The 24,735-nt window shown below is 41.8% G+C and overlaps 1 protein-coding gene across 3 annotated transcripts in view; it reads right to left on the bottom strand.

Annotated features, from left to right (window-relative positions):
• ETV6 (ETS variant transcription factor 6) overlaps positions 1 to 24,735 on the bottom strand; it is a 131,456-nt gene that overhangs the window by 83,325 nt on the left and 23,396 nt on the right. The window contains exons 1-2 of one of the 3 annotated variants that reach the window (XM_042889959.1): positions 17,785 to 17,863; positions 4,673 to 4,802 (exon numbers count right to left, since the gene is read on the bottom strand). In XM_042889959.1, the coding sequence (XP_042745893.1) occupies positions 4,673 to 4,802; positions 17,785 to 17,861 (207 nt within the window). In that variant the 5' untranslated portion in view covers positions 17,862 to 17,863. Of the gene's footprint in view, positions 1 to 4,309; positions 4,372 to 4,672; positions 4,803 to 17,784; positions 17,864 to 24,735 lie in introns of those variants that run through there. The other 2 variants (XM_042889960.1, XM_042889961.1) reach the window with 2 other exon arrangements.

Raw genomic sequence — 24,735 nt, 5'->3', positions numbered from 1 at the left:
TTAGTTCAGAGGAAGAAACGTTCAAATGTATCAATAGAGAACACTGTGAAATCTTTGCCCATGAGATAATGTCCATCGCCCTAAACAAACACATATGTGCTCCCAAGGGAAGATGCCCTTTAGAGATAAAAATCAGACTGTGCAAACTGACAGATATGTGCACAGGGGAATGCTGCTTTACAGGCAAGGGCACAGATTAGAGCATGCAACAAGTCCTTTTTCAGCACTGACGTTTCTGTGTCTTTTCTTGAAGAAGTTTTATGTTCAGAGAGAACAAAAGAAATCATGAATTACATGCTTACAGCATGTAATGCAATTACATTAAGCATGTAAGCATGTAATTACAGTTGCTGTTATAGAAGCAAAACACCTTATTTTCTTTCTGTGTACTACAAAAAAGGGAAAAACTGTATATTCACTGATTCAGCACATATTAGTAGACATATCCATATCTTACATGGAGTACCTTCTTTTCAGATCCAACAGGTGTTTCATTTTTTTTTTTTTTAACCACAAGCTATTGGCCAGAGCATAAAATAAATAACTAATGTCATTGAATCGGACAAAAATAAGTTGTTTTTAAGAAAAGAAGAAGAAAGAACTTTCCCTCCATGGTAATATGGATTAAGCTTCCTCAGAGATAAGGGGAATGCAAATAGTGCAATAGCTTCAATTTTTCACAGCATTCTCTATTATAATTTTATTAGTATTTACAATTAAAAAAAATTATGCACTCACAATTTTTTCATTTTAGAGTAGGGAAACAAAATTAAGACATCCAAGGTCACAATAGACACCAAGGGCAGAGCCTTGTGAGAGAACTGAAATTGCTTCTCTGGAGTCCTTTCTAAACCACTCCACTGTCCAAACACTCTCTCTATCTGATCTTAGTGTAGTCTGGTAGAGATCAAGCATGCTGCAAAGCCACCATGCATATAAACCGGGGACACAGTGCAAACTGGAGATCATTGCACTTTCTGACTACATACCTCAAACACATTCTCTAGCTTTGTACTGATAGTTAATTTACAGCACGCCCAATGCATACTTGATAGATAAAAAAGTAGATATTAAGCAAATGAGCACGTTTATATGCATGGGTCAAAAGTCACTTACAGAGAAGTATAATATCAGATAAAATTGTGTACTATCCAGAAATCATTCTCACTATCCCAAAGCTTCAGTGTTAAGAATGATTACATTGTAGTTCTATACTACAGGAATACACCAGGCTGGCAAGAAAACAGCTAACTAAAACAGGGAAGAATGAGTGAAAATGGGAAAAGTGTCTTCGTGTCAATCCTGGAAAAGGTTGTTTCTCTACAAATTTCTATATGTGTTGACCAACGTAAAGAAAGAATACTCTGTATGCTTGTAGCACCGAGGGATCGGCATTCCACTCTTCTCAACTTTTGCATTTCTCCTTTCTTCAGTCTCTGGATCAAATATCTCAGCATAGCTAAGAATCATTTGCTCACCAAACACTGAGGAATAATCTATTGCAAAGGTAATTTCTCTACTTATTGGGTCCAGATAATATTGGGTGCACTTAAACGTAAGAAACAACAAAATTTCTAATAAGGAAGGCATAAAATACTATCTGAATCCACCAAGTGTAATTCATGTTCTATTTAAAACGCTTCTGTCTTGTTCTCCTTTCTCCTACTGCATTGCCACTGGAGCAAAATCAATGCCTGGGCCAACTGCTGCTTTCAGTGGTATCTGTAGCATGGTTCTTGAACTTGCAAGTTGGCAGAAAGGATAACGTACAGTCCAGGAGTGAAATTTGCCTTTGCTTTGGTAATACCAGAATGTCATGGGACAGAGAGTAAACAGAGACCCACTTAGCTACCAGTTCTGTGCACGGCTGGAAACATCATATCTTGCTGTTGCACTGGATTGATGCTTCAGGGAAGTTACGCTTTACCTCATCAATAAAAACAAAACAAAAGCTGCAAACTAACAAAGTCTCAGATTTAAAAAACACTCAGGCTTTGTGGATATAGATTCAATCTGCACACAAAGTAGCACAGCCTGAAATACAACTCAGACACTTGCCATTTTATAAAAGTTCAGATTTGTGACCAAAACTTGTCTCAGATATCTCTAAAAAGTGAGAAGGGTACATGCAGGAACTGCAAAATCCCATAGCCCTTGAACCTCATGACTCAAGATCCAGAATGTACTAAGCTATTTCTATAGCTGGCATGAGGAAGACTGCTTCTGGAATATGATCTTGAAATCTGAAGTCTTCACCTTAAAAAGGATGACTTAGGTGGAAAACAGTTTGCAGGAGATCATACAAACATAATCTGTAATTCACAAACTGTACGGGAAGATAAAGAACCTCTCATCCTAGCCAGTTCAGTCACTTCAGTCTTTCGGCAATATTTAGCAGGAAAGGCGATGATGAGATCCAGTAGTTTGAAACTGAGCTCAACTAATTCAAACTATAAATAGGGCACTTAAAAAAAAAAAGAACAGCAAATAAGGAGGATAATTATGCATTTTAAGCACTGACAGAACTTAGGAAGAAACCTTATATCCTTCCTATCCCTTAAGTATTTACATGGCGGAATCTTTCTCTATAAAATGCTACAGCTCAAGCAGTTACTGAACTTAAAACACAGAGGTACTGAGTGAAATTCTATAACTCAAGTAACACCAGAGATAATTCTAGAAATTCATAATGGTTCTTTCTGGCCTTGTTATAAATCCATACACTCTAAACAGTGGTTCTGAATGCGAGTGTTTGGGTCAATAATTACTGCATACTGAGCTAAAAATACTATATTGCTACAGACTAATAAGGATACTACTAAGGCTATGTAAACGTGCTTCACACTGTTTATGATCTGAGACACTGACTTTGTCAAAGAATAGACAAATGTTTAATAATTCATCTTCGGTGTTTTTATAATACAGAAGGTCAGACTGGCGTGGAAATAATAATGGGGCAAAAGCTTCCCTCAAAGTTTTAAAATGTCAAAATTGAAAAAGAAAAAATCAAGGCAAAAGGTTCAGTCACACCCAAAACATTGGACAGAAAGCTTTGACTGAAAGGAAACCTTTTAAGCTTCACACTTTACCTAGCATGCTGGCTAACTGATAAGAAGGAAGCCGGTAGTAAACAGTGCCCCACCCTTTCAGCATCAAGGGTCTCTGCCTTTCTATGCTGTGCATCTGTTAAACTCAGTTAGGAAGGCAGTAAAATTTGAAAGCCAGACATGATCCTCTGTGGAGAGGACAGACAGCAGTTCTCAAACCAGAATTAAATTCCACTAAATAACACAACAAGGGGAAGAAAAAAATCTCAGGGGCTAAAGCCACAGTGGAGAGAACTGCTCAGTGTTGGCTTTTTTTCCTCTACATTTTGGGCATAAGCTTCAAAATTGACCGCAAGTTTACTAGCAAGTCCTCCCAGTGCTGGGGAAACAGGCCAGCCAGCATCCACTGGCAGAGGCAAGAAAGCTCTGGGAGCTCAGGAGTCTGGCTACTCAGGCAGTAGCCAGATCCATAGAGAAAGCTGTAGTGCCAGCCTGCATTCCAGCCCATCAAAAGTACAACCTGGGTTATGCACAAGCAACAAAACCAGGACTGTGCAGAAAGAGGCATGGGCATTGAGCAGTCTTGGAGCACTGTAACTCACTGGCCATCAAGGGTGTGAGTAGAGGATTACTGAAGTGCTGGGAGAACAGTTTGCATCCAGAAAAGGAGCATGCTTGGAAAACAGCTGAGGACAGAAATGAGAGCTTTTTTTTTTTTTTTTTTTTTTTACTTTAAAGGAAAAAACAAACAAACCACCTCAAGAGACCATTCCTTTTCTAAAATCCTAAATAAATTTGTCAGATGGCAACATACCAAGTTACATTTGCCACTGGCCCGCATTGCTTCTTATTGCTCAAGTACTCCAGGAATGTGACACCTGATAAAAAGTTTTCTTAAAATCTCTCAATTTACATCAGAACTGCTTCCTCTCTAAAAGGAAAATTCCATTCTTCCTCATCTCCACCCTATCACTAATTCACCTCTCCTTGGTCAACAGTCCTTGGCCTTTCTTATTCCTCAAACATTAAATCATCTCAGCAAGGAATTGCCTGGCTCTCACCTTGATCCCAGCTCCAGTTTTAGTCATAAAGGCATTGATGTGTCCTTCCTCCTTTGCACTATTCTTCCATGTACAGATTAGCCCTTTCCTCCTTGTTCATCACTGCCTCTGAGTAGTAGCAGAGTGCCTGAGCTCCAGTACTTACTACTGAGACTCACAACAACTGGAAAAAACCCCACTGAAAAAATGCACTCCACTTACCACAGTTAGTGAAACTGACTTTGTGCCACAGCATATCAGTGAGCAATCCTAAAACACGGACAGATACATTGTGCTTCCTGACAAAATAAAACCTCCACATTTTTCCCTGTCAAGAGAGAGAAGCCAAATCCTTGGTAGAAGGTGGGGGGGGGGGGGGGTCAAGAAAACAATTATCTGAGTTGTTTAAAAATAACATACTGAAAATCAAACCAGCAAGAGCTTTAAAGAAAATTCTAAAGGCAGGGTGCTTTCCCACACATCTGCAAAAAAAACCAAAAAACAAAACAAAAACAAAAAAAAACAAAGTATCCTCCCCCCTCACACTGCCCTGCACCCTCCTCAGTTCCAGGAAGTGACACTCACGCAGGTGTGCTGGCAGTCTGATCGATTCTTCCTCCATCCTGATCGCTTGAGGCACAGGGACATGTAGTGGTGACGAGGAAGTGTAACTTGGTACTGGGCTGGCTGGAGGTGTGTACGAAATTCTCTCTTGCTGTTAAAAAGAAAGCAGGGGAGAGAAAGAGAAGACAACATGAACTTTGGAACAGAGGTATGAATTCAAGGCAGGGGTCGGGGGAAATGGCAGGAAAGAAGGAGGTATGCATGATGGGGGCCTGTGGCATCGAGCAGCAGTATCAAGCCTGCCACAGATCACAGCCGGAGGCCTGCCTGCTCCGAGCCTGAAACAATACCAGCGACCAAGCACCTCTGACACTACAGTTTTAATTTTCAGGAGAACCGAGAAGTTTCCAAGGAGTTTCTCAGAAAGTTGCTGAGGGAGAAAAGAGAAGTGACACAGAAGTGGGTAGCCTCAGTGGGTTTTAAGTAGGTGAAAATACGACAGCAATTTCATTATACATGTATGCATACTGCTACAGAGACCGCTGAAAGTGCTTAATCTTGTGCTAACAGAGATCTGAGCATGTTTCTTAACTATTTAACACACTTTAGAGCATTTTAAAGACATTAGTTTTACTTTTGCTGCACAAAACCACTCTATCACTAAAAACAGCTCTATTTACCAGTGAGTAATGCAGTACTTCAGTATTCCTGCTTAAACTTGTTATTAGCACTTTCTTTGAAGTAGTTAAACTTGCAACCAATTAAGTAAACCAGCATATAGAAAGCAGCTAAGGAAGGACAGTCCAGTAAAGTTAAAGAGCTATTTGCCAATGTTGTGTTAGGTTCATAATTGTCATCATTTAGTTTATTTCTGAAAATATCTGCCAAAAATTAAAGATTTAAATTTCATCCAATCTAATGGGAAAACTCTTCTGCATTCTGAGCATGATCTTCACTCACAACATAAATTATGCCCTTTGTAAATAAACATAGGCACATCATGTTCGTAGAAACATGAAAAAAATAAAGTCATAATTATACGCTTCTTAGAAGGCAATGTATTAACATATGTTCCAAAATTGGGCTGCTGACATTCAATGATGGCAGTGCAAACAGCGTGGAGTTACATCCACATAGATACAGAAGCAAAAGGAGCTATCTTTGCTTCTGAGCGTTTGCAGGACAGTACCTCAATCAAGGACAGTACCTCTCAACCCTCAATCTGTTCTCTGGCAAGTGGAGAAGACAAACCTACCATTAGAGTAACAGAAAGACATTAGAAACCACAACATTATCACAGCTACGGGACAGGAAATTGGACTGACAGACAAAGGCACACCTACAATGTACCATTAGCAACATCACTGCCAGCAAAGGAAAGGAGAGATTTGTATAATTTAAATAACAAATACGCTAAAACAGAAAACTCTCTCTGCTCATGAAACAGGCCATAAAGAATCTACAGTGTCTTTCCCCATCACTACTTCAAACCAAGTCCAGCTCAGCCTGGCATAAGGTGCTGCTATCACATATCTACTGAGAAGCTCACACCGAAGCACTAGTCTCTCTTAAGAATCTGGGTTTCTACCACTGTACTACAGACTTTCCATGATCCAGAACAGTGACTCTATGCCTCATGTTCCCCTGAAGTCCAATTCCAGCATGGAGCATGTTGTTCTGCAGCCTTGCAGAAAATGTGCCTCTTCTGTGGTGCACATGCTAGCAATGAGCAACAAGACTAGCCACTTCCCAGCATTTCCTGCTGCAAGCCACAGCTCAGATAATTGAAAAACACTGAAGCTCATTTTGTTTATTGAACAAGATATTTATGAAAAGAGGAACACTTCTGAAATAGCCACACAAATGCTTGCCTCTGCAAACAAGTTCAAGAGGACATATGGGAGACCTGAAGTCCTTTTCCCCCAGAATGTAAGGTGCAGACTGACATCAGGTCCCATTTCATGCTCAAAGAAATATAGAATCACCACTGCAAAGACAAGCGCTAAGTGGCTTTAAGGGGCCTTCTTGCTAGCGAAATGCAGGAGGAAAGTCAAATCAGCAGATAAAACCAAATCTAGAATACAATGCATTTCTTATAATGCATGCACTGCCTTTCTCTCAGCAATGATTAATCTACTACAGGCATATGGTACCCATGTTTATAGCTAGACAGCTTCATGGAGATTTAGTGTTACAAGTCAATGTATTGCAATACTGTTTCCTGGTATTGGTAAGAACAGGACAGTAGGAAACACAAAGAAGTTGTGGAAATGCAAACTCACTCATTTTGTCCCAGTTATTTTTTCCATGCATTTTAGTCTACAGTAATGTGTGAATTGATAACATTTGCAGAAAACATTCTACAAGGCACAAAGGAGAATTAGCTCTCCAGCTCTCACACATGCCTTTGAAATGTCCTCTCTCATGAATCCTGCATTTTTTCCAGCACCTTTAACCCAAATATCAAAGCAACCTGCAGATATTAGGTAAGTCTTTTTATTAGACATACAGGCCACCTGAGCTACAGAAAGAGCAAAGCTCAAATGAGCTAAGTAATTTCAGAGCAGAGCTGTCTTGAAACAGGACTGCATGCATCTCCCAAGGGCAAGAGATTTAACAAATGCATCCTGAAAGAATGATCCTTGTAACCGTCCTGGCCAGATTTCCAGAAGGTATGGAAGAGAAAAGTCACAGGGAGGTCAAGACACAGGGCTTGTGGAAAAACTGAAGTTCGTCCCTGTTTGCAGCTAGGTGCAAACATCATTCCAGTTCTTCAGCTTCCCATAGCTCCATGCTGCAATCACACATGGTACCTCACCTCCCCAGGAGTGTGAACGCAGAAGGTCACAATTACTTCTCCAATCTTATAGAGGCTCTTCAGAACACTTCCTGGAGGTATCTGTTGTGTTCCTATCTCTAAAATAGGATTTGTTTGAGAATGATTTCTCATCTTCATAACTCTTGAACTTTTCTTACATGATCCATCAAACAAAATATGGTTGGTATCTCATGCTTTTAAGGTTATGCAACCAGACACACTGGTATGAGAAATTTTTCTGAACAAGTTTTGTAATCAGTCAGTTAAATATTTCCCTTTGCGTTAAGGCCAAGAATAGACGATACGGTTCAACAGCAGGGTTCTTCAAGCAGAAGCCTGGGAGGCAGGACAAGCGGCAGAACTGGGATGAAGCTTATTGCATGCACTTGACTAAAAAGCCTTGATGCAGTCTGGTTTACTGGTAAAAGAGGTTAAGTTAATATACTTCTGATGTGGTCCTTTGAAACTATTAGTGATGAGAGTTAGGAAGGAACTTGGCATTACTGCGTTCCAGATCCACTGCCTGCCATGGGACTAGAAGCATTCAAGCTCACAAGGAACCAAATGCTCAGCTCCAAAACAACAAGTACCTATAACTTCAAAATAGCAGTTTTCTAATGCTTTGTCAATAGCAACAATGAGTTGGATAAAACAGTAGACATATTGATCGTTGTCATAGTTTTTGAAAAGCTTTCTTCAGTTCACAGTGAGTCAAGGAAGTATCCCTTTCAGTACCTAAAAGCAGGGGCTACAAGAAAGAAGGGGACAGACCCTTTAGCAGGGTCCACTGCAACAGGACGTGAGGCAATGGTTTCAAACTAAAACAGGGGAGACTTAAACCGGATGTAAAAAAAAAGTTCTTTTTACGAAAAGGGTAGTGAAGCACTGGCACAAGTTGGCCAGGGAGGTGGCAGATGCCCCATCCCAGGAGACATTCTGGTCCACTTAGACCAGGCTTTGAGCAACCTGACCTAGCTGTAGATGACCCTGTTAATGGCAGGGGAGCTGGGCTAGATCCCTTTCAATTGAAAGAATTCTATGATTCTATCAAAGTTTCATCACGAAATCTCACCTTAACTATGGAAGAAATGCATTATATCAACCTTCACAAAGACCCTCCCCAAAGTTTGCTGTAGTGTTTGGTGCTCCAACAGGGCCATCTAGGCAGCCATCCAGGTCTGCTGAAATTACGGCATGCTTTCAGTTGCCCCATCTTGTAGGGACAGATTAAACACATGCTTAAGAACCAATACAAGCAACTGTTTTGTTCTTTTCGTACTATAAAAAGACGAAATGACTATCTTGGGACTGAGAAAACCTTAGCCAAACTATCCTGCCTAAAAAAGTAAGGTAACTTGCAAGATATATTGATCATGACAAACTAGCAGGAGGGTACATAACGACGGATCAGAATCCCAGAGCCATTACACACTGAATTCACTTTGAAGAATTGAATTATAGAATCTTTTGGGTTGGAAGGGACCTTTTAAAGATCATCCAGTCCAACTCCCACAATAAGCAGGGACATTACAGCTAGATCAGGTTGCTCAGAGCTCTGTCCAGAGTGACCTTGAATATCTCCAGGGACAAGGCTTTCAGCACCTCTTCATGCAACTTGTTCCAGTGCCTCATCACTCTAACTGTAAAAAAAGAAACTTCATTATGCCCAATCTTAATCTCTCTTCTTTTAGTTTGAAATCACTCAACAGAATCACAGAATAGCCAGGGTTGGAAGAGATCTCAAGGATCATGAATCTGCAACCCCCCTGCCACATGCAGGGCCACCAACCTCCACATTCAATACTAGACCAGGCTGCCCAGGGCCCCATCCAACCTGGCCTTGAACACCTCCAGGGACGGGGCATCCACAGCCTCTCTGGGCAGCCTGTTCCAGCACTTCACCACTCCCTCTGTAAAGAACTTCCCCCTGACATCCAGCCTAAATCTCCCCTCCCTCAACTTAGAACCATTTCCCCTTGTCCTGCAGTAATCAACCCTTTCAAAGAGTTGATTCCTCTCCCCTTTGTAAACTCCCTTTAGGCACTGAAATGCTGCAATGAGGTCACCCTGCAACAAGCCCAGCTCCCTCAGCCTGTCTTCAGAGGGGAGGTGCTCCAGTACCTTGATCATCTTCCCTCCATCACAACAGACCTTGCTAAAGAGCCTGACCCCCTCCTTCCCCTCTATAACATCTCTTCAAACGATATACTGTCCCTTGGGCATGTCAACCATACTATGCAGCTGAGTGTCATCCACAAACTTGCTGAGGGTGACTGAATCCCACTGTCATTGATGAAGATGTTAAACAGCACTGGTCTCAGTACTGACACCACCCATTGCTGATATCCATCAGGACATTGAGCCATTGACACCAAATACCCTACACTGGATATAAAATCCAGATGACTTCTCAGTATGTAAAAGCCTATTCCTGTATTGTGTGCAATGATGCTACACAGGGGAAGTCGACCAAGACCGAAAGATGACATGCCTTTGCCACCCAGGATCTATGTGTGTTACTCAATGCTCATCTTGTTGAATTTCTTGTTTATCCTGGTTTCTCCAATAGTACCACTAGGTGTAGGCATGAAAATATGGGCTGCCTTAATTATTGGAGGCCAACAATTGGAACTAAAGAGGCAGAAAATTTCCTAGTAGTTGTAATAGTAGCCTCACAGTTTGTCTCTACTCAGAGGACAGAAACAGTGAGATGCTGCTTTGCAGGGAAGCTTCCAGGTACCTGTGTACCACCGTATTACCCCACTCCAGTTCCTTATCTGTGGGACATGTGCTCAGAAAAGGCAGCACTAGCAGGTGCACAGAGGTTTTGGTGCCCAACTTGAATTTGGGAAGGCCTAAGTTCCCCTGTGCTGGCTTAAAAAATGCTGGTGTAGCTCATCCTTGACTTGTGCAAATCTAGGTTTGAAAAGTATGGCTGTAACTCTCAGGGTTGCAGAAGGTGATATTCTGCACACAAAACCATAGACCTTACATCACAGAGGATGTTCAGCCCTGCAGGGACAGACTACCAGGGTTTCCATCTTTTTCAGTGAGCACCTCTAGAAAAGGAAAAATGGGAAGAGAAGCCAAAGAAACTGGATCTAGAGAAAGTTTGAAAGCAGGGTCAAGGGGATTGGTTAGGCTGCTGTGGTTCCTCTTTGGCATAGGTGCCTTGGATAAGTCAGAGGGGAAAAAACAGCCTTGGAGGAGAAAGTTATTGGTGGGAAGGAAGTGTCTGCAGGAATGCCTCAGAATACCCTTGATATCTAGGTACCCAAAAGGGCTATGGCAGCAAACCAGCCAAAGATTTGCACAAGGGCTGGCAGCAAGAAAGCAGGCAAGTTAATCATTAGGAAAGCAAGTCAGGTGAAGAGGAAAGGAAGGAAGATGTATGCAGCATTCATCAGTGTTTTGTGTGCTAGATAAAAAAGTCCAAGAGAGCACCCACAGTTACAGGAACTGACACAGGAAAGAGGAAGGAAGTCAGAGACCCTAAGGAACTGTATGGCTTTGGATATACAATTAAAACATTTGGGGATTTTGGTCAGCTCTGTAGCTTGCATACTGTAACTGCTGCCAGGGAAGAATGATCAAGTTCCAGAAAAAGAAAAGAGAGTTCTGCAGTACCAGGGTACAAATTAAACTCTCTACTTCCCTTCCATCCCTCTGTTGCTATCGTCTTCTTAATTTCCATGGCAGACTTCTCCTCATTTTTGATCCCATTAATATAGCTATTCACGTCAAATCTATAGCAGCATAATCAGCACACTATCAGTAATTAGAGAAATTAAAACAAACACAGCTCTCTGGAATGGACCTTATGCAAAGCAGCACTGGGAAAAGATTAATATCTCATTTCCTGCACACAGAGAACAGAGATTGTCTTGGTGACCTTAGTGATTTTGTGAAGTTGAGTTCCTCCCTGCCTCCTCTCTTCAGTTTGCCTCCGATCAACTTCCCAGCACAAGGGCAGAAGACAGCTAGCCTGTCACATCACAATCCTCACTCAGGCAAATTCCAAAGCAAATAAAAAACAGTGGGGTAAAACAGTTCATCACAAAAGAAAAGGGGAAAGAAGATGGTGGAGGATCCCATGCCCCTCCTAAAATGATCACAGATACTGCTCTTATTACATTAAAGCCCTATTGAGAGCAATATTAATGCACTTGACTATTGTGAAAAGGCAGTTTGTGGAGGTCAATCCCCCCTCCGTATGCTATGATACAGCTCCATTATTGTCTGAGCACTGCAAAATAACTCAAACTAGCAAATATAGATGAAACAGAAACTAGCAGAGCCACATACTCACAAAGTATTTCTTCACTGAGACTGCTGTTAATATGGTGGAATACAGAGCAGAAAGAGGCTAGGGGAAGATAACATCAAGTAAAACTAACATAACATTCAGGCAAAGACTTCAGTAAGATTCATGAAAAATTATTCATTTCTATGAACAAAAAAGACCATTATCCACAGATAACCCAGACAGGCAGTGTAAAATGTATATGGGAGGCAAACCTTTGTTCAGAATTTGCATGTGGAATCATCAGACACCAAGACAAGAGCAAAGCCTTATCAAGTCAAAGTTGGAGACTTTTCCAGGCCCCACAGAGGCAATAAAGCTGGCAATTGACCTTACTGCTCCAAGGCAAGAGTCAACCATACATTCAGTGGCCTGATGTTAGGAAAAAATTCTCTCCCCCATCCCACCTCTTTTCTACTCATGACTACAGAATTTGCATTACAGGGTTTTTACCACACATTCCTCTGAAGGAACTCTGTTCAGCCAAGGTATGGAGAGAGGTGTGATCCAAAAAGCAAATCCTTCTGCACCTACGCCACAGTCCTGTTAGCACCCACTTCTAGCACCAACCACCACAGAAGGCTTGAGAGTTTACAGCAGAGCTACAAAAAAAACACCCTAGGCTTTGAAGTAGTGTGGACAGTGAGTGGGCAGCAGGGGCGTCAATGCGTAGAGACTTTCCAGGCTGAAAGAACTGCACAGCAGAGATTTCTCTCCACTATTTTTCCCATTCTCTTTCCTAAAGAAGAGAGCGCTGGGGTGTCTCATCTATAACATACAGAGACTCTGCAATCCTGCCTGTGTGCGTAGGAATTCATACTGTAAACACCCATCATGGGAGTCATGCATTCAGCATAAAATTTCTGGAGGCCACGAAACAGAGATGGAAAAATGAGGGGGAAACACGGTGTACAAGGAGCTGCTTTCTTACGTGTTACGGGAAAAGAGAATCCCAGAGCTGCTCTGTAGTCCATTCAGGCTGGCAAAGCAGTATGCATGACTCTACCTGGACACATTATTGAGCTATCAGGGTATTGGAAAGCTGCAATGCCACTATGTATTCGAATGTATTTCAAGGGTAAGAACCGCTACCGGTCGTTCTACAAAATATAATTATTTTTAGTGAATCTACAACTGCTACCACAGGATCATTCGCAATGGGACTTGAAGGACTTCCATAGTAAAAAGCACATGTCAGAACCATCATATGGACAAGTTCAGGTCACTCACTGCCATGGATTATCTGCAGGCCTATCAGTCAAGTTGTGGAAAAATCAGGGGAGAGTAATTCATATAAAAGTCATAACTGTTTTTAATCATCAGTCATTAATGGAAACAAATTCTTAAGCAGCTATAATATCTACAAAATACATGTTTTTAAAATACCATAAATATAAGAAATGACCATTCTCAATCCCACTGCATGGCTAGAATCAGCTCTCATCTATACATACAACATTCCCCAGTGACTTTTTGCAAGCAGTGATTCTGGTCTGATTTACAGCAAGGGAAGCGCAGATATGAGCCTCAATCTTTACTGTTGCCAGTACAGTCAGTCAATTTTAATTTCTCTCCTTACCTGCATGAAATCAATTTGAACTTGAGTGTGAACAGTGTGCATACATACATGTTTGAAAACAACTTGCATCACAATATGCTATAATTATCTTCTATCTGTTACCATTAGAAAATACAGGCACGCCTAAATATCAGCTACTGTAACAAATCAAGAAAAAGTTCTTTATATTTGATCATGTAGGTGCCTGCCCTGGTTAAGTATAAGAACATGTCCTCTGCAAAGAGGTTTTTGGCTTCAGAAGGCACTGGGAAGGAAACTCTGATGGCAGACTTGGGTGCTAGCAACAGAAAACACCATCAGACCAGATTACAGGTGCACTATGATTATCCACAAAACTACAGCTTAACCCCGCAAAGGTGAAGCCTCTGCATCTTTCCTCACCAGTAAAATGAAACACAGCATACACAGCACTGCTACATGCCATGTAGCAGCATTTCATTACACTTCAGACCTTCCATGAAAAACGACATATCAAATACATGGAGAAATCCAGGGCTACTATGAAGTCCAACCCTACACCTTACATTGCTTCTCCTGATGGTCCAAATAGTGCAGAAGTAACTCAGCATAGACAGAGTGCGTGCTGCTGTACCCTTGTGTTCAACATAACCTTTAAGTAGACAGAGGCAACTTTCCAGAAAGAATCTAGAGCAGGTCAGGACTAGGAGAGCTATAAATAAGGGCTGCTGGTGGTAAAAGAGGCAAGACTCATCGAGGGTGTGCTCAGGAAAACCGATCAGAATCCAGAAAGAAAGCCAGATAAAATACCCTGTCTCAAGGATTTTCTTAATAAGCCAGTCCGGAAACAAGAGGAGGTGGATGTTTGTCACTGCAAAATACCAGGTGGATTCAGATTATTTGATTCCCAGCAATACTGACTGCAGAGAGAGTTCCTAAAAAGATCCATACTTGAACTGACTTTGTCTGCTGTACAGGAACTGGATATGGAAGAAACAACAAATTGCAATTCTCCCCTTACTGTCTTTAAACTACTCTAGCCACTTACTTTAAAGTGAAAAACATGAGATCAGTGTGACTAAACAGGAAAATTTGACAGGATTACATAAAAATTAGCTAGGAAGTGCGTCTTGTAGAATGCTGTATCCTGCACATTTACAGGGTTTTCATTCTGCATTTTATCCTGCACATACAGAAATATACAGGCAGACACATATCTGTGTATGCAAGACAGACAAGTATTACAAAAGTCTGAAGGTCTAGCTTATAAAGAAAGAGTAAAGGAACTACAGAGACAAATAGAGACATGACAAATACAGCTGTATCTGGAAATAAAATAAATATGAATGGAAGGAATGGTATATCTGGAAGACTTTGCAGAAGGATGAGCTAACAAGAAGCTGTGATTAAAACATTAAAATGCAGTGGGAGACAACCGAAGGAAGCTGAGTTACATCAAAAGAAATAAAATCTGCAGGTGGGTTAACCTGTACAAGAAACATTTTTTAACAGCTACCCAACAATTTATTTAAGGAGCTATTTAATAGCTTTTTGAAGATCTCTCAGTCAGCAATCTGTGGGTATCAGAATGCAAACTACAAGAAACTAAACCTTCTGCTGATCTAATGTATCAGTCACAAAACATTACTGAGAAAAAGGAAACAAATCACCTTGGAGGATAGCTGGAGGTACAGCAAAAGAATCACTGAAACACCAATGTTGGAAAGGACCTACAAGATCACCCAGTCCAACCATCCACCAATAGTTCTCACTAAACCATGTCCCTCAACACAACATCCAAACATTCCTTGAACACCTCCAAGGTCGGTGACTCCACCACCTGCCTGGGCAGCCCATTCCAGAAAACTATTTCCTAACAACCAGCCTGAATCTCCCCTGGCACAGCTTGAAGCCATTCCCTCTGGTCCTATCACCAGTTACACGAGAGAAGAGGCCGACCCCAGCTCACTACAACCTCCCTTCAGGTAGTTGTACAGAGCAGTAAGGTCTCCCCGAGCCTCCTCTTCTCCAGGCTGAACATTCCCAGCTCCTTCAGCAGCTCCTCATAAGCCCTGTGCTCCAGACCCCTCACCAGCTTTGTTGCCCTTCTTTGAACCCGCTCCAGTATCTTTCTTGCAGTGAGAGGCCCAAAACTGGACACAGTACTCGAGGTGCGGCCTCACCAGAGCTGAGTACAGGGGGACAATCACTTCCCTGCTCCTGCTGGCAATGCTGTTTCTGAAAAAAGCTTTCCTTTCCTCTAAAACATGGACCTTCCCGCACAGAACCATCAGCACTGGCAGAACTTTAAGGAGACTTTTAACATAGTTTTATAAAGAGACAGTTGGGCACGGCATAGCATATCTGATTTAAAAGAAGATGCTGTTGAAAAGCTGAAGCTTCCCAGCAAGCTGCCCTTTTAAGAAGAGGTAAGTGACAAGATGAGAGCGGGGACTGAATTTAACACACCGCCTGTATTCCAGGGACAATGACAGGGTTGAGCGATGGGTCTTTATTAAATGCTTTCTCCTCCATTAATGCTGCACACTCTAATGATTTGGCCATTAGCATTAACAAATCTGCAATGTCCCTGCCTGGAGCTAATAAGTAATGAACTAAATGAGTGAATATTCTGTTGTGTAAGGAGTGCTATTAGCAATCCTTTCCCAACTGCTGTGAAAACAAGAGATGCCTTCCAGGCACGACCTGTCCATGTGACAGGGTACATCACACACCACCCTTATATGCTGTGGAAATTCCACAGACACTCCCAACACTCGGCAGGGGAACAAGGAGTGTGGATCACCCACTGCATGGTGCTGCCATACAGGGTTGAACAGCAGATGCTGCACCAGAAGGCACATTACAAAATGTGCTCTGCACAAGAGGCTTGAAGAAAAATGATGAAAAGGACAGGAGGACAGAAGTTCTGGTCCCAGACACGCTACTTGCTCCCTAAAACAAGTTGTGGCTTTACCACAGCACTCTGACTCTTTGTTGTGCCATGGAGGTAACAGGACGATACTGAACCCACAGACATATCAAGTGCGTGGATGGTTAAGTGCAAAAACCTCAACTTAGCTGTTTTTTTCTGCCATAGCCTTTCCTATTCATTAAGTTACCTACCTTTTAATTTTTACTTTCAACCTGTGCATATTTTTTGCTCTTTCTCAAATTATTATTCTGTTTCAGCTCATAATCCCAAAGCAAGGATTGGGACACCGCTCCTGGCAAAAGAAAAGTGCTAGTTTCACTTTGGTTGTCACTGGCTTCTTTTTGACAACTAAACACTTCTGGTTCACATCTGAATGGACACTGCAGCGAGAGTCCCATCACCACTACCCTAAGATTGCTTATGAACTGCAAATATTTCCTCATTACAGACATGACAGGCTTGGGAACTGAACCAACTGAAATTGTATAAATCATAGATATTTTAACAAAAAAAGAGTGAAGTGTTTGTTCTGGGCCCATTTTAGCTTGGTACGAAAGTTTATCTATGGCCTACAATACTACACTATCCACATATGCTTCAAAAAACCATCACCATTTCCCTGCTTTGAAGAGAAGTGTTGTTGCACTCACCTTCACAAGTGGAGGGACCAAAATATTCAGAGATTAGGCAATTAGCTCAGACAGCAGCATAGAGCAAAACAAAAACCTACTTTCATAGAAACACAGAATCAACAAGGTTGGAAAAGACCTTCTAGATTATCTAGTTCAACTGTTCAGCTACCATCAATATTTTCCCAGTAAACTATGTCCCTCAGCACAACATCTAAAAGCATCAGACATCTTAGAAAATAATAGTCTCTCCTAGGAACCCTATCAGGCTCTAAAACCACTCGTTACAACTGAACAGTTATACTGCAATAGCACCCAGAAGCAACTTGAAACCCAGCGCCATTGTCCAATGCACTGCAGAAACAGATTAGAGGACAGCCCCTGCCCTGTAGAGCTCAAATACAAAGCAGCCAAGACAGAAAAGCACTGGAGGAAAGAACCTTTTTGATCCTATTTTACAATCAGGAAATGGAACAGCAAAAAGAACAGCAAGTTGTCTAGATTCCTATTCGGACTCTACCTGCAGCGCCTTGTTTCTGGAGTTACACAGCTGCTCTGAAAAGAGGAGAAACTAGGAGAAAAAAGCTGAGTTTGATGAAATCAGCCAGCAGAGGTGGCATGCAGATATCATGCAAAAGCTCTCAAAGGCTCTCACTTAGCATTTTAATAGAGTTTAAATAACCTTCATTTAAATAACCTTCAACTTCCCTATGAACCCCTTCATATCAAAGCATTGCTTGTAATCTTTTGACTCAAGCGCACAACAGAGATTGTCCATGCCAGATGAGAACTAGTGGACCTGTTCCAGAGACACATCCCTCCTGTGCCACAAGAACCAGGATAGAGGCACTGCAACCCTTCCCACAGTTACACAACCACACAGACGCAGTCAGCAAGGCAGGTTTCCTTACCCGACCCAGTCACCACAGCAAAAACGCCCCAAAGAGCAGCACAGCCTTCCACTGGCACAGCAAGAACAAGGGGGCATCAATCACCCCATCTAATCAAGTAAGGTGTGTTTAACACCCAAGCTGAGCTGTGAGATTGTTAGAAGAGATGGGGAAAAAAAAAAAAAGAAAGAAAAAAAAAAAAAAAGAAAAAAAAAATCAAAACAAACTGCTTGCAAGACTCATGACAGAACCCTTCTGCTCCTACAAGTAAGGAGGTGACTGGGACAACTGCCCAAGAGCAAGCACATTCCCAGCTTTGAAGACACACGTTTGTTCCAGCAAGCATCCCCCTAACCCTTTCCACTACACACCCTTCCCCACAATCCTGCTCACGCATAGCAATGGCTGAGGTTTTCATTAGGGGAAAATTAATCAGAATTTTCTTTTTTTTTTTTTTTTTCAAGCTGGCAACAAAGCCGTGAGACTTTTCCTGGCATTTCTCCTGTTTATACAAGACCTGCCAAACCGGTTGTGTGATTTTTATACTGCTTTCTTTTCCACAAAGTCCTTCGAAAGACAGAACAGCAGAAAGCAAATAAGGAAAAAGTTTGGTTATACAGGTCCGAAGATCAACCCTTGGTGATACAGTTGAAAATAAAAAATTAACTAGAACTGTCCAAAATGTATATTCAATATCCAAAGAGCAGCACTGTTTACGTTTATTAAGACTGTGTCACAGCAGTGCAGTTGCTCTGCCTAGTGAAAAGCAGTCCTATATCTAATGGTTTAATATCTAAATACACATGGTGCGAAGCAGGTAAAATGGAAAATGAGGTACAGAGCAGTGAAACAAATCGTTCAAAGTCACACAGAGCCAGGGAGAAGGTGCAGGTCTTCTGACTATCCACCAGCTCCCTACGTATAGGACCACATCACTTTTCCTAAAGTGTAAGTGTCTAACTCCCAATCATCCCTGGCCTAGTTTACGTGGGTATAGCTGCCTTACATACAGCACTAAATAGTTGCTAAGCCTAGAAAATTCCATTGCCTTATCCTCCTATAACACACTACACAAACAATAACTTATCCATTTTAACTGACAAACTACAAGTCCACTGCCAGGGACCTGAACACCAGAAGGGGTAACAAATTTTACAGCAGACATTTCCCTTAGCGCCCACAATCTTGCTAAACATCAAAACATTCCACCAGCCCCTCCAATTACTACGTAGGTATTTTTTAAATTTTTTCCTGCATTACTTCAGTGCAGCAGCACACTGTGCTGCTACACTTTCCAAATGGAACATTTAGTCATCAATTCAGAAGAAAATTTCTGTTTCGATATTAATTTTGCTATCCACATTCAAAAACCCAAAGCAAAATGACAAAACAACTTTGCAAGGTAAGCTTTCCATTCCAGGCACTCTGGTCTTACTCTAGTGTCAGAATTTCCCCACAGGATGAAAACTCTATGGGCACGAGAAATCCATGCAATGTACCAACAAAACAGTCACTACCTACGCACCCTGGGTGCCCACTGTTTGTTCAGGTGTTCCTATCCCCTGGGATGGCACAGAAAACAGAGCTTTCTCCTCTCGCACACAGCTCTTGCCTATGAGGCTACCGAGCATATGAGGGAGCCTGCTTCTGATATGGCCCTGCTTGACATAGTAATATTCATTTTCACTGGGCTATATAATAAAGGATGAGATAAAACCCTGAGCAAACAAATGGGCAAAGTTCATGCTTACAGCTGCTCCTCACAGGCCACTTCATACTGACACACCTGCTCTTTTGGCAAGAGGTTTTGCTCCCAGAGGCTCAGACTTCGCAAGGCTGCTGTGGCTGGGCTGGATGATGAACTGGGAGCTCTTAAACCAGTTTCAATGAGAACCATCAGCCCTGAGAGTCACTTACCCACGACAGAATGCTGTCCACACAACAAGCTGCACCCATTGTACCACTAGCAACCTCTCCACCTGCCTCCTGCCTGCCGACTCATTTCTACTGTGATCAGTACTAAACTAAACAAATTTGTGAGCTGTCACAGAAAAACATAACTTTATTTTCTCCTCCAAAATCTTCTCCTCCTCCCATCCCAGCTCAGACTGGAATCGTGTCAATAAAAATACAGCAATCCAAGCCTATGACGGGAAACATTTAAAAGCAGAGTAGCACCATTTGTAAGGAAAGCTGCAACTTTGTATTGGATTAGTTGGTGAAGCTGCTCTGAGAGCATGGGCTCCCAGGCAAAGATTCATCTTTCAACACATGCCTTCATGTGTGCACATTTGGGTATGTTATACATATCATTACATACATCCACTGCAACTTTAGCTTTTATGTTGAAATCCACAGTAATGATTAGAAATCTGTGCTGAAACTCATCTAAACCTGTGAGTCTGTAAAAATAAAAGCAAGATCTTAATCTTTGATGCTGGATGAACTAATCTAAAAAAAACCTGTGAGTAAGCATATGCGTTCTTACTGACAAAGGGTTTTGCTGAACATTGGAAATTGCAAAAATGGGAAATGGAAATACTGGTATCTTTAGTGAGCAGAAGTACCTGCTCCTATTACTTGCAATAGCTGGCTGGTGACACAGGCTGTGATACATTACAGCGCAACAATAACCCTTGCCATAGCTAAGCCTTTAATTATGGAACAGCTGGGGAAAAAAAAAGAAAAAACCCAACATGCACCAAACCTGTGGGGAAAAGAAAATGGGGAGAACAGGGATGCATGCAGCAACCTCAGTGCAGCAGAAATTGCTATTAGATATACACAGAGCTTCTGTTTTGTGAGAGAGTAAAAAAGCCTGTTAGTGAGAGAGAAGGATTTAAAAGCACACTGAAGATTTTCCTTTATGGAAACACACAGTTCTATGGGCACTAGCTGGACAGACTCCAGACAGCTACAGATCCAAAAAAGCCAGCAAGTCCCAATGAGCAGAGCATGTATGTTCCTATAAATACAATGATGCAGTCTTTTTATTCCTAAAAGAAAAATATTTTATTCCACTCTTGCACCCTAAAAAAAATTAGCTGTTCTAAAACTAAAGTAAATCACTGCAGGGGTCTGAGTGTTGCCCCTTCTCACCCGCCATCAGCAAGTACTACCTCAAGCAGGCAGGCACAACGTGAGAGCTCTTTACTCATTCCAGTGCAAAAATCAGAGCTTTGCTGCACCACTGGGGGCTCAAGCCCAAAAAAAAGTGGCACTCGTGTTAAACAGGGGCACTGGGTTAGCAACAAAGGCACCACGTCAGCAGCTGCAGAGTTAATGCAACTAGGGCTGTTCTCTCTCAGCTACATCCGTAACTTGAGCTTCAACAACACAGAGGAGTTTCTCTTGAGTGCAAGCAGAAAGCAATGCTCAGGTGGAGGAAAGTGTATCTATTTAAAAGGGAGAAGGAGCAGGGGAAAAAAAAAAAAAAAAAAAAACAGAGCTATGAGATGAACTCTCAGAGCAATGCAGACAAATCTTGAGTGGCCAGCCTCCCTCGAGACCTTTTTCCACCAAACAAATGCTAGTTACAACTTGTAATCATGAAAACAAAAAGCAACACACTCTCCAACTCCAAAATGCAAATCAGACAATCTGTGTTCTGACATATTATGCATACATTAAAAATATCTTCCTCCCTCTTCCTCATACCCATGCCTGTTTACGGACCTCTTGACAGCCAGCTTGTACAGCGATGAGGGTAACTCCAGGTGCCAGCGTTCAGTTCCCTCACTCAGATTTATAGGGACAACCTGTATCACAGCAGCCACCCCGCTATTTGCTATCTACTTGTTCCTTTCTATGTTTTTTTACCTATCAACTTCAGAGACTGCAAACAAGATAAAAAGAAACTGTTCCCTTCACAGGCCAAACACCAGATCTAGACCAATAATAAGTTGCATCCAGAGAGCAGCCCATAGTTAGCTTCTGAATGTACCCACATAGGCTGCGGTTGCCCACTCCCACTGCTAAGTGCCACACTGGTGCAGACAGCAGTAGACTTAATACGCTGCGATGGCCAAGTAGCAGGGCCTGACTGAGCTCTGCAAGCAGAAGGTGTACAGCCACGTGGAACCTTTGGTCTGCACGTGCTGTGCACTAGAGTTACAACTCCCTGCTGCACCCACACAGCCTTTGGCAAAAATGAGACTTCAGGCTTCCGAAAACTTTAGGTCTGCATAAAGTCCATACCTTGTTATTCTGTGTGATATGCAAGAGCTTTTGACAATGTTTGTACTACTAGTAGCTGTCACAGTTTAGTTCCATTTTTGCACCATTTCAGCTACAATTTGGTGGCTTTATTCAAAGATGCTTGCAGATCAAAAACAAAACCAAAAACAACCCACTACTGACATGAGAAAATACAAAGGAGTTATTCAGTTAAATTTTACTCATACTGATGCAACAAATCTCCTTCACTTCTGCAAATCCACCAAGTCTGGCTGAACTTCTGCCTCATTTTCTTCAAGTTTCATTCAGAAAGCAGGCCTCCAGACTACTTGGGAATGACTTTGTCCTGTTAGAAGTACTTGAACCATAGATGAAAAATTTCAACTCCTCTTCATCTCCACAGCCAGGGGATGACCACTCGCACATCTCTGCAAGGAAGGCAGCATACTGTTGACAACTCGTCTGCTGTCAATTAGGGTAGGCTGAGATTGCAGGGGAGGGATTAGCAGCAAGGACAGGCAGATCCTCAATAGGCAAAAGATGCTGTTCCCACGACAGAATCATTTTCAAGGAAAAGTCTTGGGAGAAATCTCTCTCTCAATTATGTCAAAACACAATTTTGTCAAGTCAGAATCTTATCCAACATTTCTCATCAGTGGCCTTTTGGAGGAAATACAATGACACACTTCCTTTTTAAATTACCCCAGAGCCTTAACAAAGCACCAGGTAGTTTCAGGAGACAACAGAACTGCAGAACAGGAGAACTGTCCAAGGAGAAGCCTGTGGTTACAGGACAGGTTACAGCTATCTCCTTTCAGCTGGAACTGAAAGAGACAAGCCCATCTCTCAGCACAGCCAACCTGCTAATGCCCAGGCTCATTGCTTAATCCTATCTCAACATCCTGCACAGCGTCCTCCCTAGCAAAACATGAAATCAGCAGGAAACAGAGATGGCTTATGGACTACGTGCTGCTGAGTGCAAGCCTTCTCATTCACAGCAACAGTTAAACGTCACACAGAAGAAAGGGCTTGAAAGAAGGGACATTTTGCCCCACCAGACTAACGAGACTTTCTGCTTCTGGCTCTTCTCACTTATGTATCCCATCCTTCTGGAAAGCAGGGTTGCTTTCTCACTGGTTAGAAGAGGGATGAAATTGGAGCTTGAACAGATGTTGCAGGGCTCGTGATAGTGAGCGATTTCCATTAACATACAGAGTACACTAATAATCACTGAGGAGGCAGAGGAGCCCAATTTGCATGGCAGCCCTCCCGACCCCAGGCAGGAAATATGCCCAATCAATTCAGAAGAACAGTGGTTGCAGGTCAGCAGAATAACGCTGGGATTAGAAAGCACACCATGGCAATGAATTACCTGCTGATTAAAGCTGCTAGAGATAATTTCAATTACCTGCAACTCTGAAAATCAGCCTATAGACAGCCCAAAGCCCATCTCATGCTATAGCCACAGCACGATGGGCAGCCCCGCAGCACTCCAATGCGTGAATCGAGTCCCTCCCCATAACCTCACCAGAACAAGCCCTTCCCCAACAACAAATACAGCAACTCACACTGCCAAAAATTCCTTCCATCTGCTTTTCATATTTCTCTACAATGGAAAAATAGATCCTTTGCTATTTTTAAAGCAGACTTGGTTTGCTGTCTTAACTTCTTTACTTTTTAATTAACGTACTTCAATAACTACATGCCACTAAGAAAACAGTCTGTAAATACAGAGAAGACTTGGCTCAAGAAATCACAGGTGACCCTAGGACCATTGGGAGGCAAGTCCCTCATCTACTCTCTACACTGGAAATACTCAATATACATAGTTGCAAAGGCAGGAGGGGAAGAAGAGGTAGCTTTGGCAGTAAGAACCTCAATTTCTCCCAGAATTTCACTATTCAAAGAAAATGTCAACTTAAAAAAAAAAAAAAAAAATCCAAAACATACAACTAAATTAAAAACAATAAAACAGACGTATAATACCAAAAGATGTGGATTAGGAAACAACTACAGAGGCAAACCTGAGAGTAAAAGCTGAGGTGGAGTGGGAAACACTAATACAGCAGTTAGTAGTTGAGGCAGCACCCTTTCAGCCTAGATAAGTCACAGCCAGAATATCACATCTCGCCAGGTCTTCAACCTGATTTTTTTGAGTCCAAATCATTGACATGCTGATCAGTTTCCATATCTATTCTGTTCGGCAGGAGTTGAGGATACTCAACAGTTTTTAAAACAGGTGTTCATAGCCAAGATAATAAGATAGGAAGTAATACAGAAAAATGACTAATTTTCTGTTGTGATTAACAAAATAAGCCCTTGTTTTTATGGGGGGGAGAGGGGAGGAATGTGTTTCTTCTGTAAAAGGATGTAGAAGTTTTATTATTATTATTAGAAAGGAAAATATCATTTCTTTTGACATTTTTCAGGGGAAAATCCACTTAATACAAGTCCTGTCGTTATGTAATTAAAAAGCCACACTGAAGTAAGAATACACATTCAGCATATTTTATTAAGCAAGAAGCACATCCAGCATATTTTATTAAGTAAAAAAATATATCAAATAGAAAAAACACTGACTTGTCTCATGCTTCAAATTCTGTATTCATGCTTGAACTTACGTATCACAAAGGAAGGGACTGAATAAGTTTTTATCTCCTTCTTTTGTTGGTCATACTGCTGCTTTATTTCTCAAGTGGGTGCTTTATCATCATGTGGGTGAACTACCAAAAACTGGATCATGAAGTGTCTGGGGTTAACATCATACATGTGCGTAGTGTATTAGCCAGTACATGT

The sequence above is a fragment of the Lagopus leucura genome, unplaced genomic scaffold, assembly GCF_019238085.1.
Source record: "Lagopus leucura isolate 7727_CA_CO unplaced genomic scaffold, USGS_WTPT01 Super-Scaffold_100159, whole genome shotgun sequence".
Lineage (NCBI taxonomy): Eukaryota > Metazoa > Chordata > Aves > Galliformes > Phasianidae > Lagopus > Lagopus leucura.
Note: the sequence above shows the minus strand (reverse complement) of the source record. Positions and strands in the feature narration are given on the sequence as shown.